At 38.5% G+C, this 20,405-nt stretch overlaps 1 protein-coding gene across 4 annotated transcripts in view; it reads right to left on the bottom strand.

The window, feature by feature from the left end:
• ryr3 (ryanodine receptor 3) overlaps positions 1 to 20,405 on the bottom strand; it is a 121,347-nt gene that overhangs the window by 31,571 nt on the left and 69,371 nt on the right. For all 4 annotated transcript variants that reach the window (XM_023280941.3, XM_023280939.3, XM_035953146.2 and 1 more), the window contains 18 exons: positions 19,444 to 19,546; positions 18,854 to 18,988; positions 15,108 to 15,381; positions 14,796 to 14,910; positions 12,350 to 12,482; positions 10,903 to 11,006; positions 10,238 to 10,373; positions 8,884 to 9,067; positions 7,939 to 8,041; positions 7,347 to 7,467; positions 5,621 to 5,790; positions 3,587 to 3,807; positions 3,330 to 3,420; positions 2,850 to 2,990; positions 2,160 to 2,323; positions 1,882 to 1,960; positions 1,585 to 1,674; positions 1,083 to 1,226 (listed from right to left, as the gene is read on the bottom strand). In XM_023280941.3, the coding sequence (XP_023136709.2) occupies positions 1,083 to 1,226; positions 1,585 to 1,674; positions 1,882 to 1,960; positions 2,160 to 2,323; positions 2,850 to 2,990; positions 3,330 to 3,420; positions 3,587 to 3,807; positions 5,621 to 5,790; positions 7,347 to 7,467; positions 7,939 to 8,041; positions 8,884 to 9,067; positions 10,238 to 10,373; positions 10,903 to 11,006; positions 12,350 to 12,482; positions 14,796 to 14,910; positions 15,108 to 15,381; positions 18,854 to 18,988; positions 19,444 to 19,546 (2,508 nt within the window). The remainder of the gene's footprint in view (positions 1 to 1,082; positions 1,227 to 1,584; positions 1,675 to 1,881; positions 1,961 to 2,159; positions 2,324 to 2,849; positions 2,991 to 3,329; positions 3,421 to 3,586; positions 3,808 to 5,620; positions 5,791 to 7,346; positions 7,468 to 7,938; positions 8,042 to 8,883; positions 9,068 to 10,237; positions 10,374 to 10,902; positions 11,007 to 12,349; positions 12,483 to 14,795; positions 14,911 to 15,107; positions 15,382 to 18,853; positions 18,989 to 19,443; positions 19,547 to 20,405) is intronic.

The following is a 20,405-nucleotide window of genomic DNA, read 5'->3' on the forward strand; positions in this document are numbered from 1 at the left end:
AGCCAGATTTGAATATTAGAGAATAGAAATGCATACTTCGTGCAATATTTTTCTTTAAACCTGTGAAGGTACACTCAGTTTCTTGTTTAGAGCGACCTCTGCCACCTTGTCATTCCCTGTCATCACCCACCCAGATTACCTTCTCCTTTGACATAGTGGGCTTTGGTCTGCTGTTTTCACCACTGTTCTACTCATGTATTTTACGTCCATTGTAAGGAGGGAATATAGGCTACATAGTATTCAGAACTGGCCACTGAATGCAGGGAGGCAGGCTTGATGAGAACACTTGGGAATCCAAGAAGCGATATCTATCAAAAAGTTACGAGACTTGCTATGATTGAAACACTTCAATAATGTGCTGTCCTGCCCCCTTGCAGGTGCAAATGAGTGATTTCACATGGTCCTCAATCTTATGCAGAGAACAAACATCTGCTTCTGTGTCAAAATGACCCAACTTTCATGTTGAGGATCATCAGTGGTGATAGCCACCAATTAGCAGTCTTTAGCTGAAGAACCTGGAGTCTCAACAGCTGAAGAAGGTGCAGGTCAGGTCAGGAGCACAACCAAAAGCACGCTCGTCATTTTGTTAGACATTCACTGGGTTGTGCATCTGAAACGTCCCACAGGTTCAGGCTGTGAATGCTGAGTCATACTGCAATGGCCTGAGGGAGAATTCTCTGAATTCTCAATATTAGGTGCAAATGAGCTGAAGTGTGGAGCGAGCAATTTTTCCAGTGCAGACCTGCTCACAGCATGTTAAAAACATACAACTTCTTCACTGTTCTGTTCTGAGAGGACGAAATGCAAGGGTAGGTGTAAGTGCACACTTTTTTCATTAAACATATGTTAAACATAAATAAACTTCATTTTAACAAAGGGGCTTGCAATATTTTAAATTAAATTTTTGACACCAAGATTTTCAACTTTACATGTAAACATATACCATTTCCCAATGTCAGTATGCAGTCTTCTTGATAACAAGTAATCAGTATTAGCCCTGAAAAAACATATCAATTGACCCTCGAATTGTGATGAAAAGTATTATCACAATACCAGGATCATACTGTAAAAAAACAAGTTACCTGAGACTCTGAGATCTTTCTCTGTTTTTCACTTTCTCGTTGTTGGAACATAGCTTCTCCCTCCTTGGTCCTCTCAATGTTCCAGCCCATAGCCAACATGCTTTTCAATGATTCTTTCACTGGCCAACGGTAAGTTTCTCTTTCCTACAGAAAGAACACACAGGTTTTGACACACTTTCTGTCATGAAATTTTACATTGATGACCAGCATGTGGCATGCAAAATGGTATTGCTAACCTTTAAATATTTTCCTGCCCTGCCAATCAAGTTTCCGAATTAGCAGTGAGTAACTGTGTCGTGACAAGGCTTTTAAATGGGCAGTCATTTAAAAACCTGTAAAAGCTGGCTTTTAAATGGACAGTCATTTAAAAGCCTGTAAAAGCTGGCTTTTAAATGGGCAGTCATTTAAAAGCCTGTAAAAGCTGGCCAAACAAACATTTCTTATGTTTGTTTTCAGATTGTTTCTACTCTCAGCAGCTGTGCATGTTCCAGGGTGCATGTACCTTCTCACTCAAAGCTTTGTATGGCTTTAGTAGTGGGTGGCTCTTGGCCTGTTCATCCACATTGTCTCCATGTTTCCAGCCTGCTGACATCTGCAACAAAAGTTTAATACAATGACTTGAGTCATATGACTGCATTTCAGGAAGAACTTATCAGCTTTATGCAAATGTACCACAAAATGTACATTACAGTTACAAGTTGGTATTTCTTGCCATTTTTTGCTGACCTGTCTATGTTTATCTATAGTTCATGAGAAACACCATAAGAATGAGGAAGACACAGATTACAAGGGAACAAACCTTCTCTGAGGACCACTTGTCATGGGAATGCTCTGCGTATTTGTTGGCAATGTACTCAAATTTTTCAGGAAGGGAGATACTGGAAAGTAGAGGGATGTTTAAATATGTCAGTTTTTTCAAAGTCAACTATATTTGTGTTTTGAGCTGGTTAAAGCTTTGTTTAGATTGATACACTGCAAACATGCCAGGAAAACACAGTCAATGTTAGATTAAATATACGAAAGTACCTCAAAGTCTTGTTGACTCCAACAAACTAAGTGCAATATCAGTTCTCTTACTTGGCAGTGTTGATGGGCTTGGGATCAAAGTTGCCCTGTGCATCCACTGATGCCTGTTTCTCCAGTGTTGCCCCTAAACTGGTATCCACAAAGTCTGGAGGCAGGGCTCCAGCGATGGCACACAGGCATGACTTGGCCATTTTGAAAAGTTCAGCATCATATTTCTACACAAGTAGAAGACACAGTAGAAAGGCGGTTATAAACTGGCTTCCTGACCACTGATGAATAGACTGAGCAAAACTGGGGATAGAAAAGAAAAAGGAAGAAAAATAAAAGCCTGCAGCAGCTGTCACAGATTGATAAATGATTCATCTGTTTTGACCGTGCTTCGGCTGCACTGCTCAGGCGCCCTTCATTGAACTTCCACTTCACTGTCTCTGACTGTTAAGAACCTTTCCTCAAGCACCACATTCAAGTGTTGAAAACTCAAGATGTTCAATAAACACAATATAAAAAAATAACAGCAAACAAAGGAAAGTTATATTAGAACAAATACCACTAGACTAAGAAATATTTTGTTTCACAAAGTGGGACTGATGATTCATTCTCAGTGCAAATGGGCAAGAGAATGAACAGATAAGGGGAGCATATAACATATAGAACATACAGCTTTATGAATCATGTCTTGGTTTCATGCACACAATGTTAGCTTATCTTAAGTAATCTATACAACATGTTTTCTGGTTGTACCTTCTGAGAAAGGGAGTCAAAGATTCCCCAGAAGAGTTTCTTGGTAAGAAGTAGCTCCTCCTCAGAGGCTATGCCAAAGCTGCCCATACCAGACGGGAGGCAATAGTACTTCCAGTTCTGCTCATAGTGGTTTGTCAGCAGCTAGAGGTCAGATATACAAGAAACAAAAGCAATTACATTAAAGATAAAATGTGAGAAAAAGAATATTATTGCAATCTGCCGCTGAAGGAAACTAATGTAGGAAAAAACAGCAACAAAAAAAAAAATCAACATTATACTGCTTATTATAACTAGATAAACTAAAATGCATGATGTTAAATTTAAGAATCGAGGAAAACAATCATTTACATGTTTGACACACAGGATATGAGGGAAAGAAATTAGTTAAAAAATACTAGAAGTGCGTGATTGCTTCTTATAATTATGCCACGTATTTTTCAGCTCATAAATCAACAAATCATTAAGAAAAAACTGTCTCACCTTGAGAGGTATCTTGCAGTATTCAGTGAGCATAGGAACGTCGAACACTAGTCGTCTGAGCAGCTGCTGCATCATAGAGGGACGAATATGCCTGTGAAAAAATTAAAAATAAAGCAGTAGGTAAACTGACTGCAGACTCAAGGAAAAATAATTCCCTGCAATTAAATCAAGTTAGGCACCGGAATAAAAATGTACACGCAGTCAGTGTCTGCCTGTAATGCTTTCACTCAACTGAGTCTGAAACAAAACCTACTTACTTGCAGATCGCGAGCAGACATTCCTCAATGGTGTCCCTTTGGGCTTTGGTGAGTGAGCGGCCTTTGGAAAGCCGGTAGATAGTCTGCAATGTAGAGTCAACCAGCTGTGCGTGGTGCTCTGTGTTGCCAAAGAGAGCTGCACAGCGGGTCAGCAGAGGCAGTAAAGCCGAGCCGATGTACCTGTTCATGGCCAATGCTGTCTCTGTGGTGCTCAACACCTCCTGTGCGACAGAAAACAATACATCTTGATGAAGGATGACAGGTGCAGTACAAATTCTATATGTAAAGATTAACAAACAGTCATAATAAATATATGTTCCTGGCAAAACCAATTATGACACGGTCTTCTGGTAATAAAAAAGAGAAGTGAAGCCTGAGTTTCCCCAATGTATCAGATGGGCATAATTGTATTGCTTAAAAAAAAAATCTGAGAAGGACGGTAACGACTGGATTTAAATCGTCTCTGTATTATTCTTGGTATCGTCTCTCTATTTTGACTTTTAATAGAAGACAGGTGGTGTTTGTGACGGTGCTGTTTAACGCTTACGCTTGCAAATTAATTTGCAAAAGGTAATCAATTCTTGATGGAAACTAAACAGTGAAACAATAATAACATTACTTACAGACCATACTTCTCATTTGCTGGTTTCAGTTTCTTAAGTTTTCTGTTTTTATTTGGCTTGTATGTAAACAACATCTATCACCTTCAGCTCTGGGAACCTACACATAACAGTTCATAAACCAAACACTTCACTGATAATTCGAAAACTAGCTAATGTGATTCCTTGGGAAAACATTTAGGAGATTATTGAATAGTAAAAAGAGAGGAAACAAATTAGTGGATAATAATTACATGATGTGACTTTAGCTCTAACTCTTTATTCACAGTTTTAGATTGTTTTGGTCTATGCTTGATCTGTAATAGGAAAGGCCAAAGTCAGACTTGAAATGTGGCAATGGAGATAGTAATGTCATTACACAAGATTTTTCCATAGATGGACACTTCTTTTTGTCGACGTACATCTAAAAACTTAAGGTAACACAAATCAAGAATGACAATATTTTTTTGTTGTCTTTTTATGCTTTATTTCGGATAGAATGGTAATGTAGTGGTTAGTACAGCTAAAAGGTGCTGGGTTTGAATTTCAGCCTGGGATCGTTCTGCATGGAGTTTGCATGTTCTTCCTCTGCATATGTGGGTTTTCTCCGGGTACTCCGGCTTTGTCCCATAGTCCAAAAACATGCTGAAGTTAACTGATGATTCTAAATTGTCTGTAGGTGTGAATGTGAGTGTGATTGTTTGTCTCTATGTGTAGTCCTGTGATAGACTGGTGACCTGTCCAGGGTGTCCCCTGCCTTCACTTCAAGTCAGCTGGGATAGAGTCCAGCTCCCCATGACCCTACAGAGGATTAAGCGGTGTACAGAAAAGTGATGGATGGGTGTTTCATTTGAATGAATTTAAATGGGTCAAGGAGAAAGTGTGTCAGCATGATTGTGTTAAACCAGTCTGAACAAGTCTACCCAGAAAACATTACTCACCACACCTTGAAACTTTGCAGACTCAATAGATGTGACCCCATCTGTTTAAATAATGTCAGTGATAATCTAGTTTTTAAATTGTTCAGCAACTATTTATTTGGACACTGATCACTTTTCATATAGTCATACTCAGATTGCCCCTAAAGGAAGTATTATATCCTTGCCAGTATAGCACTGGTAAGATTCATGAGGGTATGCAGATGTGTAATGTTTCAAACCTGATGATTGTACCCATAATTATGTTAACGCTTCTGAAAATCCACAACAAGGCTTTGCTGTGATTGTTCTGAGCATTCAGCAGTCATGTTTGCCACCATTATCTGCCTCTGCAATATATCTGATTAGCATAACAGAAGCTCAATTTAACTGTATGGATTGAAACAATTTGAAAACGAAAAAAAGCTTAATTGGATAAAGAAATGCAAGAGGATCAGGGAAAAGATGACAGAGATATGATGTGAAAGAATATGTGGTGAAAGTTGTTCAGGACTCACTGTATCCAGAGATGCAGAGGCTCGAAGGTCAGCCAGGAATCCAACCTCCAACATCTGGAGCAGGAAGCTCTGGTCCTCGATGCCGTACACTCTGTCCAGGAAGAGCACCATGGGGGCCTTGTGGTCCGGACAGAAACAAGCTGACATGTCGGGCTCTGTCACTGTGCCATCTGAAGGTTAACAAAACTAAAAATCAACAACTTATTTTTATGTGCAAATGGTATGAAGATATACAATTAACAGCATTCATTAGTAATATGGCCTAAAAGGTGATCAGTTTCAAATCAAAATTGTAATGTTAACAATGCAATCAGTGAATCACAAAGGCTGCAATTTAGGATATACAGTGCTATGAAAAAGTATTTCCTGATGTCTTCTGTTTTTGCACATTTCTCACAACTAAATGTCCCAGATCATCAAACTAATTTTTATATTTAATGAATATTAGACAGAGATAACAAACACGTGAAATTCACATCAGACAGCTGCTTTGCCGCTCACTTTCTGTAAATGAGTTTTGATGATAACAAACACAACACAAAATGCAATTTTTAAATGGTGATTAAATAAAAGCTTTATTGAAAACCTGTATCATTCTTGTGAAAAATTAATTCCCCCCCTAAATCTAATAATTGGTTGGTCCCTTGGCAGCAACAACTGCAGTTAAATGCTTGTTACAGCTTGTGATCAGTCTATTACTTCACCATGGAGGAATTTTGAAACACTCTTCTCCACAGAAAAGTTATAATTCAGCCACATTAGCCGGTTTTAGATTATGGACTGCTCTTTTAAGATCTTGCCACAGCATCTCAATTTGGTTCTAGTCCGGACTTTGACTCGGCCACTCCAAAACCTTATTTTTTTTCTTTCTGAGCCACTCAGAGGTGGACTTGCTTGTGTGCTTTGGGTCATTTTCATTCTGCATAAACCATTTCTGTTGAGCTTCAGGTTAAGAACTGATGGTGGACATTCTCCAGAAGGATTTTCTGATAGAGAAAAATGAAAAACAAAGCAAAAATAAAGATTTCTGTAAATCTGCAACTACTTTTTCACAGCACTGTATGTTACGCAGTGCATCTGGCCCAGGGTTTAACCTGTTGTGTCAGTAGTTTTATAAATTCATAGCGTCCTCCCTGTGTGGCAGTCAGACTTTTGCTGGTGTTTCATGTGGGAATGCCCCATCATACAAATTGTAGCTATGATTTTACTCCACAGTAGAGACATAGAGAGAAGTTTACAGCTTTTCATTCTTGACTGATGTCTGCTGGTAGAGCAGTCCTTTAAAATGACATAACTGCAGTTGGCAGAGGTGAGAAAATTCTCAAAGTGCAGAGATAAAAAATATATTCAGTTCGTTGATCTGCTAGTGTGGCATACATGCATAGTGTCTAAGCTAAATCAACGTCCTATTAGTTCTCCGAGGCAGTAAAGACATACTGTTTGTATATGCAGGATGAATTTAGATGTTCTATCAGACCACTGTGCAGCTTCAGCCTTGAATGCAGACCAAACAACACTTTCCAGTACTCAGTGATTTTCTGTCTCACTTTTGGCTGCCGGAACAATTTTTTTCTTCTTCTCACTACTCTGAGTGCTTTCATCCTAATGTTTTTGTTGCTCCACTTGCTTTAGTGCAATTTATTTAAGTTTATCTGTCAGCTTTAAATCATCAACAATTGCATTACATAGTATATAAAACAAACAAGAGCCACCGAGATCAGCTTACCTTTATTAATAACAGGCATTTTGAGGGGGATGCTGATGATGCCCACCAGGTCATTAGTGGGAACCAGAGAGCGCAGAATGGCTCTGATACGCAGTGCCTCACCTTTACCTGCATTGATAAGCTATAACAGATGCAGAGATATATATAAAAAAAAATCACCTTTTCAAACTGGATCCTGTAGCAGTAATAAAACAGAGTGTCTGTGAAGATTCTCTTTCATCATGGTCATGGCATATCTAAGTGCTGAAACAAAGGTATCAGAATTGCTTGAGCTTCTTGATGACATTTCATGTCTCATCTTAAGTTTGCTTCAGTTCCTCACATTTAAGCTTACAATACTAAAGCAGGGTGTACAATACAAAAGTAAATATATGTAAAGTGAAAACACATTTAACATGAGATGCCTGAAAAACAAGCAAACAGAAGCTGAAATAACAAAGCTGAAAATTGTTTCTGCTATGTACTTAAGTTTCAATGTTTTACCAAGGTAACAAATGGACAGCCTTACTCTGTTTATATATGTTTACTTCAAACAGTGGGAGCTAATTTAAATGTGTCCTTTCCCAACTCAAGCTGGTGTTGAGAGTCTCACATGCATTTCAGGAGCGCAGCGTCCCAGCAGGTCAATAAGGGCAGAGTAGAAGGACATGATAGCATTGCCCATGTGAATAACTTCTCCTTCTTCCTCACCAGACCTGAAATGGACAGACACAAGAACACAAACATTAATCTGTGATTCTAATAATCATTTTGCAGACTGAATTCTAAATGGTAGTTTGAGGATACAATGGGCAACAGAGGAGAAGTAGATTGGCAATTGTGCGAGCATTTCTAACGATGTATTGGCCCACTAGCCAATCTCCTTACTGGTTACTGTGTTACACATATTGATTTTGACCAGCTTCCAATTCCTCTCCTCACTTCAAGCAATAATGACTTTCAGCATTTAAATGCAGGCAGTATGTTACAGCCTTTGCATACTGATGTGAGCAGGTAGAGACAAACACTTTTTACAAACTAGCTGCAGCTTCGATCAATGTCAAGGCTGATATATTGCTTTTTCTTCAGCCTCAAACCAGGCAAGTACCTCTATATGTTGTACTTACATTTCAGTTATGTTTAAAAATGCCCAAGATTCTGTATTTCAGGATTTGCTTTAAAAAAATCTATCAGTTGCTTTAGCATTTCCCACTTGTTCCCTGCAATTCCTGTTTTTTTTTTCACAAAAATTGGCTTTATCTTAGATTTATTCTCAGTAATGTGACTGAACAATATGCCAAATTCATGATATGACTCTATTATAAAACATAACAAGAACAAATAATGCTGATTTAGCAAAGCCCAGACACATGCAGAGAAATCTAATTAAGAGTAACAATTCACATATTGAAACAGATAATAGGAGACTTAATTAGTAATGACTGCTTTCAAGCCTCTGAATAGACTTTTACTGCCTGATGGTGATCGAAGTGCTGATTCAGAAGCTTTTTAAGAAGATCCAGAAAAAACTATGTAAAAACATGCGTGTGATTTGTACCCAGTAGTGACTCCATCAGGGGTCTTCGGCAGGTCCAGGGCAGGATCCTCAGAAATTTTGATGGATTCCTTCATGGCAGCCAGCAGACCCTGTCCTCCCTCTCCCCTCAGGGCAGGGCCAAAACACTCTGGACGTCTGATCAGCAGCTTCACCACCACATTGGCATTTTCCTCCACACTCTCACCTGGTATACAAATGTAGCAGATGAATGGGAAGACGTATTACATTAAGCTCTCTTACGCAGTAGGTAATGATTTAATGATCCCCAAAAGGAAAGTCTGGAGTCAGCTGGAGTGCAGGAACTCAGGAAGTAGTGTTCAGCACCGGCACAATTTCTTATCCAGGAAAAGCTGACTGACATTTTCACTTAGGAACTTCACAGTCTGGGCAACTCAGCAGCACTTCCTGGCAGATTTTTGTATTTTGCGTAAACCTCCTTTTTCAATTTCTCTGACAATGTCCGTATTAAATACTCAAATGGATCTCATATTACATATTATTCATGTTATATTTAGGTTTGCACAATAACCACTACCCCACATCAATTACATCAAACAAAAAAGTCACAGAATTACACTTGAATAGACATTCAACTAATAAGTTAAGTAATTAAATGAAATTAAGTAAAAAAAAATTTATGGTCCACTATAAGTATATGTGAGTTTAGGGTAACCAGCCATTACTAGCTATATAAAGTTGTGTATTGTGTGTAACTGGAGCTGTAAAGTCGGTGTTACACTTCTTAATCATTAAAAGTAAGATTTTAAGGTCTGCAGGTAATATAGGAAATGTGACCAAACCTTTAGAAACAAGTCATCTTATAATTTGGAGATTTCTTTTTTGTCTCTTGGTTGCATACAAGCACACATGCATACACACAAGGGTAAGGTGATACTACATAGCTCTTACAGTGGTTTACACAGTTCTTTTTATTGACCCTGTACAATTGGTATTGCAGGAAATAAACAGTCTTTACATACATCTCACTACATGGAGAATGCACTCATGTTTTTTCGGCCTTAAGGATTCAATCAATGCATTTTTTTAGTAACACTGAATGCAAAGAATAGAGAAATTTTACAGGACACCTTTAACGCCACTGTGAAAAAACATGTTTTACTGCTCTCTGTGGTTAACAATTTCAAGTCTGCTTCACATCTGATCACATCCAGCATCACTAATGGTTGTGGTGAGAAATGTGCTTAGTTATAGCCCCACCTCACCTGACAGATGCTGGAATACATTTGAAATGCTATGCAAAAAGGGGATTTTCAGGGAAGGCACAGCTGGTCTTTGAAAAGCAAGGTTTAGGATATTTACACCATGTACATAGCGGGAAAGTTGACAGACGTACCATTGCAGAACACAGCAAACCTCAGGAACGACAGGTAGCGCTCTCCCTCTATGGGGTTCCAGCCCAGGTCTGGGTAACCCTTAGCAACCAGCATGGCACAGCTCTGAAGACCACATCCTGCCAGGTATGTCACTACCTACACACAAACAATTCAGTTTTACTCCTGGGTATTACAATGGCACACTCTGTCTTTTTGACTCTCAGTGTGAGCGACAGTGACACCTTGAAAGCATTTGCTGAGTTAGCTTACCTAACTGCCACAAAATCATTCTGCATTTTTTTCAGGAAAACTTGGGTGGCATAGTTTTTATATTTCTATCTGACTTACTTTCTGTATGTCAGAGATGAGGAGCTGTAATAAGATATTGGGTCATTTGTTAATACCTGAAAAGAATCTGCTGATTCTTCTGTATTTACACTTTTGGCATTTGATCCTTATAACATTTACAATTTTGCAATGCCTTAAATAGTATTAAACATGAAACTAAGTCTATCGTGTCAGATTTATAGTACTACAGTAACAAATACCTTGAGGTCAGATTGAATAAACACTGTCTGGTATTCTTATAGTCTGGAAACACAAGGCACTGTCTGTTAATTAACTGTGTAGTCACACATTTTTTAACTAAGGCTTTGTTTTTATTTTTCATGTGAAAGTGAGAAACCTTCTCCAGATCAGGCTCCTCCAGGGCCAGAGCCAAGCCGTTGTTGTCCATCACTGAAGATGCTGCAACATCCAGTGGAGTAGAGCCCCGCATAGCTTCAGAGGCTAAACACACACACAGACCAGCAAAGCAAGCATTGCATTTGTTTCGTATTAAACAACAGGGGGCAGTCTATCAACATAGTCTGTCACTTGCAGCACAAAATACCAGGCAATGTATAGATAAAATATTTTGTCCAGGAGATTGTAAAAAATGCACCAACATATCATTTAGAAAATTACATAATATTAAATTTGAGAGAATGCATAATTGCTTTAGTTACACTTATTCTAATTTCACTAATATTTGACAATCAAAATTGCAAATATAAAGAAACTGTTGAGTTAAATTTATACAACATACGGATTTATGACTTCTATTTACTGCAGTAACATTAATATTGTAATCAATATACTTTTTAACAGTAAACTGAGTCATTATTGTGTCTCAGAAATTGTGTCACAGAAAGAGACTTAAGTACTCTGACAACATGCAAATATTCCTACATTCAAGTTAATGATTCCTCTGTGACTCAATGTGCACAAACACCGGGTGCCTCTATAAACGGATACGTCCCCACTGGGCACCTTCTCTTAGAATAACTGTGCACAATGTTGCAGGGTAATTAAGATTAAAAAATATATCAGATATTATAACTACATCCTTCATGCAGGCAAACTAATCATTTGGGACAATTAGCACTGAAAGCAACTAAAGCAACCAGAAGGAGCTGTACAAGTTCACAATGACACATTTAATTTATAAATAAGCAAAACTAATGTGTCCTGTTAGGAAACACAACTGTTGTGTTTGCATTCATCTGTCCTCTCCAAACCATGTGAAGCTCTTCTCTTTGACAGGCAGAGGTTTTAGTTCACAGCAGCATCGGCACATGGACCTCAGTGACTCATCATTCCTGCCATGCACGGCTAAATAACCCTCATTTTCCTCCCACCCTCGCTACCATTCTTCTCTCTCTATCAGCAGCCTGCTTCTCTGCCTCTTTCACTCTCAACCTGATATTCTAACATTTTGAATTACAACCTGTTACTCTACCTCACTGGTGGCTTGTCATACTGTGGGTAATAACCCTGAGTCTGTACTTCAATTAGCTGGAAAAATCTTCCAGCAAGCGGCAACTACTGGTTTCAGTAAACATTTTTTAGAATTTTGGGAACAGCGAAGGGGCATTTTTTTAGGAGCTACAGTATGGCAAATACTTGAGAATTTCAAAATGCCAAAATATCACAGAATTATTTTGCTCAGTATTTCTTTTTCCCACTATATTTCTCTAACTTTTTCTGTCCTTCATTATTGTACTTTAAAATCATCCTCTCAAAACGGTATACTGACAAAGCCATGAGGTAACTGTCAGTAGATCTCATCTAGTGAAACTACTCGTACTTACCCAGTCCGACGCTGCTGTTCTCTAGCAGGTAGCTCAGATGGTCAAACATAGCTTTCTGGTTCTGGCGACTAATACGACAGAAATAGCACAAGAAACGACAACAGCTGGCCACCATCTTGGGGAAGGCGATTTCCTGGGAAAGAAGAAATTAAAACACAATGTAAAGACACGCTTGTTCTAGGCCCCCCTTTTTCTGTAAATCTGAAACTCTCTATAGGATATATATGAGTGAATTTGCTGCCGTTGAAGAGACGAGACTATACTCCTGAAGAAAACGCATATTGAGTCATAAAGAAGCTGTTGCAGGAGCTCAGTAAGATTTTGATTTATTTTTGACAAGTCTGAAGGTCTTTTACAAAACCATCAAAAAGCTTGTACTAGAGTCAATGAATAGAATTTACTTTCTGTTCAGAATACACCAACTTAAAATTCATTTTACTTTCAAGACCTTTTGCATCTAATGCTATTACACCTGTGTCTTTCTCATTTTCTAAGTTCTAGATTGGGCTCAGTCCAAGGTTAAGTCTGAACATAAATCAGCAGAGTAATTTTCTCCACACCAGAAAGGCAAGTAAATTGCCAGAGGATGGATAGATACGAGAGGGAAAGAAAGCTTCATCTCCGTTTTAGCAAATTACAATCTGCAAAAATAAACATAACAGGCAACTGACAACTGCTGAATTTTCAATCATGCCAAATGCTTTCACCTCTAAAAGCAGATTTCAAAGTAAATTTGCCTTTTGAATGTGCAGCTTTATTTAAGAAGTCTTAATTACTATAGTGTGGTTGCGCTGTTTGTGACTGGAAATCCATCTTTGTTGAAATCGAAGTTGAAAAACAGCAAATCTATATTTCAGCTTTTGCTTTCCTAATATTAGGAATATTTATACATCACCAGTGTTAACTGTGTGATAAGAACAGAGACTAGTAAATCTTCAAACTAAATAAATCATATGCAGCACCACGCCACGACTGAGACAGCATGTGTGATAATCAAAGAGTAAATGTTACAAACTTGATATACACTTATGAGCTGTGGTGCTGCCACTTTATATGGCCACAGTAAGTAAAGTGCTCATATCAAGTGGCAGTAAACTGGTCTGGAATTTATGTTTGAGACTGCGCGATCAGACTGCTAGAGTCAGACATGAAGGCCTGAATGTCTCCCTGAGGTCTGTGTGTCTGAGGTTCAAATCATGTTTGGCACTGGCTGTGGCATTAAATCACAAACAGGTTCTGTCAGCACTGCCCAAAAAGGTCAGTTTGAGAGGCCTCCTCTCATCCCACTCATGCCATCCTATGCCCACTTTACTCCTCTGCCCTCTCTATAACCCCTGTGGTTTTTCCGAGTATTACGTTGTTGCTCTTGGCTCACCCCAACCTCTTTGGATAAAATTTGTTTTCCTGAGGTCAGTGTGCAACCCATTGAACATTAAAGGTTTAACCAGGAACAAAACTGTTGCTCTACATCAAGAACTAACAGTTATTTCAACTTATTTGTGCATTTGTTTTAGATAAGATAAGATAAGATAAGATAAACTTTATTGATCCCATAGTGGGGAAAGTTCATCGTTACAGCAGCTCAAAAAAGTACAAAGGCAGTACAACAATAAATTACAACTTCAAAAAGTGAATGTGTTTGACACCTTAGGCTCAGGAAAATCATAGCTTTTTAAAATATGTATTATTTTCTTTCATGTATAGACAAAATGATTCATCAGCTAAATCTGCCCATTAGTCAGTAGAAAAAAATCATAGTTGCAGCCCCAGTTAAGACAAGAATGGTCACTTAAAATTGAGAGTAAGGATGTTTTGAGGGGGCATGAATTATGGTTCAGAAAAAGGCAATTAGGCCCTTGTCAAAACACAGGTACAAGTTGTCAACGTCTACAAAAGTTTGCTGGTTGATGGAAAAGTTCCATTTCAGACTAATATTTACTAGGGCTGGACCCAAATATCCGAATATTCAGTCGTTACGGTGGCATCTGAATATTTATTTTGAGATCCGAATATTCAGATTGCCACCCCGTCGGACGATACGAATATTGGCTCGTCTTCGAGCCAATACTGGCTCTGGTTTTGTCTTTGTCTTCCCACCCTCCCCCACTGTCGGCCGTTACAATCCCATCCGAATATTCGGATAGTCGTCATTAATCCAGCCGAATATCCGGAGCCCAGAAATGGCTATTCGGGCCAGCCCTAATATTTACTTGACCTTGAAACATTAAGCCAATATGGGTAGAAAACACAAGAGGTGCTCTGAGCAATGGAAAGTTTTTACATCCACTGTTCTGTATGAGTTGAGTTTGTTAATTACTATTTACATCATGACTGCAAAAATGAGCCAATGTTACAATAAATTATACTGGAGACAAATAAATGGACTGATTAATTCAATAATTTGTAACAGTCATAATAAATCTTTTCTAAATGTTGTCACGCCTACCTGTGACTTGTCTCCCCCCAGGACGTTGACCATGACCTCCATGACTGTCTCATGCATGCCCAGCACTCTCATCAGATTGGGGTGTTGATAGAAAACTTTATTGTTCATAATGTCACTGGAAACACAAGAAAGTGATTTGTCACGTATTGTAAATTTTGAGGCAGTACACGCCACACTGGAAATACTGCTTGAGTATGGTCAATAATGATGTGTAATGGTGTACAATTTTGTGATGTTATCTACATTACCATTTACACTGCCTTTAAAAACAGTGAGAGATGTCGCTGCGTTCATAGCACCATATTTTCTTACCCGAGGCCATCAATCATGAGTTTCTCCTCCTCTTTTCCCATTCGCACTGACAGCAGAGACCTGATTTGACCCAGAGATGCCAACAGGTTAATAGCATCCTGCACAGATGCGGCACTGATGGTGTAGGATTTCTTCATGGCCCGGAGCAGTTCACCAATGCCATCATACTGCCTCCTCAACAGGCTGAACATCACTCTGACCAGCTCTGGGTCCTGGATGTGAGACTCCTGAGCCCAGCTGGTTATGGTTTGGGAGATCAGCTCCTTCAGGTTGGCTTGAGAAGTGAGAATTCAACATCAGTGAGTAATGCTTCTCTGCTGTCAGAGGCTAAGCATTCTTCCACACCTGACTCCAGCTAAACATTGTGTTCACGTGTGTATTGGATTGTTTGTCACAGATTGGGGACAACAATCTGCAAAATGCTCCTATAGGCAGCAGAGTGAGTGCTGTGTTGCTGCCATAAGACTGATGAGTCATTAGTAAGGAATAAGGAAAGAGAATCTTGTAATCTCAGAAGCACTCAGGAAATCTTTACCAGACAAACACAAGGTTCTCTGTGTGAATCATCAATGGTTCACTTTCTAAACAATATTACAGTGGGAGTTAAATTGATATCACCTGCAAAAAGATCAGCCGCTAGGGGGCTGTAGATGTTTCACAGGAGAACTACGGTGACAGATAAGTAACATATCTAGTGATCCAGCAAAAATGTTGGAATATCAGAGATAGAGTCAAGCAGAAACACAGTGTCTGTATTTTGTTATTGCTGTGAGGAACTAAAAAGAAATGTCAGGTGGAGCTTCTTAAGATGGATGATGCTGCTACATTTATTTGACCAGATAACCCTTCCAATAAACACGCTGTGATGAGGAGATGCTTTTCAAATCAAGACTGTTTTTTCAGAACAGTCTGCAAATGCAGTTTGTAATTGGGTATGTGTGATTTGTCATTATAACAAAACATGAAAAAATTTATTTCATTTACATTTAGAATTTGACAGGGTGTCTAAGCTGAGCACTAGGAGAAAGATAGCTGAAGCATATCAAACTAGGATTTTTTTATGTTACATGTACAATATTAGAATGCAAATCCAAAGAGCTCCCCCTAGATTCCCTTTTAAAATGTATTAACTAGCTTATTATTTGCAAAACTCCCTTGTTCTCCTCTCCCCAACAATGCAAATCACAATGCCATTCTCTTTCCATATCTGAACTTATAAAGATTTCTCCAAATGCACAACATGCACTCATCATTATAAAAACCTTGACTCTAAAGCATTGGAATTAGAAAAAAAAACATATAGATTATTTTTTTCATGCAAATTCAAGCTACTAAAAGAACAACTATTTCTCTCAATGTTTTCCTTCCTGCAGTATTTTTTTTTAATTAAAGGTCAGGGTATAATTGACTTTTGCTGTCCTTCAAACTTTTGACTCCAGAGGGAGTAGAGTGAAAGAAAGGCTTAACCTGTTTCCAAGGACTGTTGAGAAACATCTGTGTGCTATGTTCCCTAGACACCTTTTTCAACAAAGATCACTCTTAATACATACATTTTTCCGATATTTATACCACAATAGAATATGAAAGACAGCTATACAGAGAAAAAATATTTAACTGTAGCCCAGGAAAGGAACTTTTTTTTTGTTTTTTAAAAGCTGTAAAGTCTGGTTGACTCCTCGAATGTTATCTTAACGTCTCATCAAACTTGAATCTTACAGAAGACTAACAGCAACCTGGAGTGATAAATGTAAAGACTGTAGCTAGAAGTTGCACCTCTCTAATGGATAACATTGTTATTCCAAAGCTATCGCTGAACTTTGAGTGTTTAAGTCAAATAGCGCAACATCTGTAGCAAACAAAGGGTCAGATTCAAGCAGAATCCTAATGAGAAACGAGACAAACAAAGAGAGAGGGAGGGAGGTGCCAGATGCCCTGAAGGTGAATGTCTCACAGATTCACATCTGCTCTGCATCATCTCAACCAGTGGCTCACAAGGGAAAACTACCCTGTCTGCAAGCCAATCTGCAAATGGCCACACTCAGCTGTTCCAGTATCATTTTCTGTTTCATAGCCGGTCCAAAATAGGCACAGATGAAACACTATACAACTGAGATGTGTTATTAAATGTACCTCGAATAAAGTATCAAATCTCCAATGTTTCTGTTCTATTATTTAAATCTATGTAGCGTACCACTACAGCACACCTGCAGAGTTTGACTTAACCATCATGACTAGTATCCACCACTAACAACATAATCCTGTGTTTTAACATGTGCCATTTCACTAAAGTATATGAAGATGTTAACAGTGTATCTCAAGTAGGGAGTAGTGATGCTGGAGTAAATAAAACCATTATCAGGAAAATAACCTCCAGTACAAACAAAATGTCAGGTCACCAAAATCACTTTAAGTTTTTAATGCACCTAGCATTTCAATTTTCAACATAAGCTACTGAGCCTTTGGAAAACTAAAAGATCAAAAATCAGAAACTCTGATATCAACAGAAAAAAGATGGAGCTGCTTATCCAGCAGCAGCTTATCCAAGGATTAGCAATTAGAACAGGTTTTCTGCAGCCTTACTATATACTAGTCTTCATCATTTTTACAACAAGTCCTTTTACATGCTACAAAACTCCATGTTATGCCATCATTTACAGCAAGTCCTTGTTAATATGAAGAGTTTGGTTTTCATTTGAGGACTAAAGTATAAGGGTACAGTCAGTTTTAGAGAGAAATTATAGGCATTGTACATTTGTGAATAGCAGATTGACTTAAGAGTAATGATTTTTATCCCAAGCGTGCTTTAACTGATTTAAACTACATTGCAAAATGTCTATCTTAAATATTAGACAATAAAATAATAAGTCCGCATTGATAAAAAAAACAGTATTACTTTGAACATAATGTAAAAGGAGCAACTTGCTTTCCTCACATTATTTAATCAGCCTACTACAATAGGACCTTAATATGACAGAAAAGAGGTAATTCAGGTCTGTCAGATTCATCGTGAATCACATCACCTGTCCATTTATAAAGCTTTTTAATAATGCAGACTAGGTGTGGGAGGCTGGAGTGAGGCATTAAAATTTATAGCAGGGAACCTTGCAGAGGCTGCCCATTAGTCTTCTATTATTTGAAACAGAACAAAACCATACTTTCAGCAAAGGGCAGCAAAAAAAGAATATTGAAACCACTGACCCTCAGTTGAAGCAAAGACCTTCTAAGTAGTAGTTGGAAAGTGCATCATTTATGATGGATTAATCTGTAGATATTTCAATGTTTTTGGAATGCCAGTGTGATGTTTTATCAGCAATGTGTTAAGTGTTTGCTTTTTTTTTTGTTTTGTTTTGTTTTTTGTAGGAATTAGACAAAAAATGTTCCTGTTGAAAAGACATTAGTTTGATGTTAACCACCCTGAAGTCCTGTGTGAAAGCTGGAGCACTTCCAAATGAACAAACCTCCAGCACAATCAGCATTACCATGTGAGATTAGGATCCAGTTCTACCCTGATGCCACTGGAAAAGAAAAAATGTAATTTCAAAAGCTGACCTGTTATGAAATGTTGAGTATTCTCATGTGGTTTGACCACAAAGGTGGTCACCGTCTGTGAAGTGGTTCGGATATTCATCTGAATAAGTTATAATTTCACACAAACACTGTGCCACGAGGTGCTCAGAAACTTCAAACAATTTGTACACTTTCAGTTTATTAGGGTATATTACTCTTTGGTGTTCAAAGTTACTTACTCGGGGCAGCTTGTTCTGTCTCTGTGGGTTCCTTTTCTGTTTTCTGAGGTGGGCCCTTGATCTTGTAGAGCAAAGCAAGGAGACGGCCTTTTATAGAAGTGTCCTGCTCTTCCTCTTCCTCCTCTATTGGAATTCCTGCAAGGGGAAAGAATTTCTGTCAGACATTCAGAGTTTTGATGTGTTTTATAACGCCAAGAGTGACTGAAATGTATACCTAAGTTAACAGTGCTTGATACGGAAATATTATCAAATTATCTGCCAAATAAATTAGATAGCGAGTATAACCAAGCACACTCATATTCACACCTATGGACAATTCAGAATTATCAATTAATCTCAGCATGTTTTTGGACTGTGGGAGGAAGCTGGAGTAGAGTAGAAGAACATGTAAACTCCACACAGAAAGATCCCAGGCCGGGAAGCAAACCAGGGATCTTCTAGCTGCAAGGCAACAGTGCTAACTGCCGAGACACTGTACAGCCCAGAACATAATCAGCTTGTGTAAAAAGATATTTACACTTAAACTAAAATAATGTTCAGACATCAATGAACTGAAATGCACATTATCTGCGTAAGCAGTTGGACTGTACCACAGTGCAGTCGCAATTCTTCATGGAAGGCGTTGAGCTCATCCTGGATCTCCTCAGGGCAGGGACAGTCCTCTCCTGCACTGAAGTTTAACAGGATGTTGATCTGCAGGAAACAAACAGTGTAATAAGGCTAAAAAAGCAGACAGTGAGGAAGGTATAAAACATTTTAGAGAGGACAACAGATGAAGAGATGGAGAGAGAATGAGCAAACAACACCACAAGAGTGTGAATGAATGAATAAAACATCGATGGTATAGCACAGAGCAGTGGAAAGTGACACAGGACAGCACATTACCATCTTGAGACACAGGCAGAATTGCTCAGGCAAAGTCCTGCAGTAAGTGCTCATTCAGGCTTTTAGATAGTGTCTGTCTGTTCAACCCAGACAGAAATAGCCTGAAAGTTAACATCAAGTCTGGTTGCAAGTGTGAAATAAAATACTAAAACAATTCATGTTCTGTGATGCTGAATAGTCTTAAAAAATAAGATATCTTAAGTAACTGCAAATTTGCTGTGATTGCTTAATTTCACAAGCTAACTATAGAACACTAAATATAAATGAGATGCTTTCTAAGGCTACCCAAATTCAGAGTCTGGCTTGGCTATTCTGAAGTCTATTTCTGGCAGAGCTTTTTAATAAACCATGGGAGGAGCACACAGCAATCATGGAGAATGTTGCTTACAGTATACATCTGCTGCTGACCACCACTAAGTATTTTTCAGGCATCAGATTGAAGCAGTGGGTATGTGCTTATTTTACAAGGTTTAACAACTCAGGTGAAGTCCAGCTAAGTAGCATAAATACATTGCAGTATGCAGATTTAAAACTCTGGATCCCTCTTTGAAATGCTGCTCTGGTGTATCCATGAAAGTTGCTTGGCACAATAAGTGATCTCAACACAAAGAAAATGAAGCAACTGAGACTTGGCTAGTGGGCAGAAATAAATAATCATGCTGTACAT

Source organism: Amphiprion ocellaris, chromosome 12 (assembly GCF_022539595.1).
Source record: "Amphiprion ocellaris isolate individual 3 ecotype Okinawa chromosome 12, ASM2253959v1, whole genome shotgun sequence".
Lineage (NCBI taxonomy): Eukaryota > Metazoa > Chordata > Actinopteri > Pomacentridae > Amphiprion > Amphiprion ocellaris.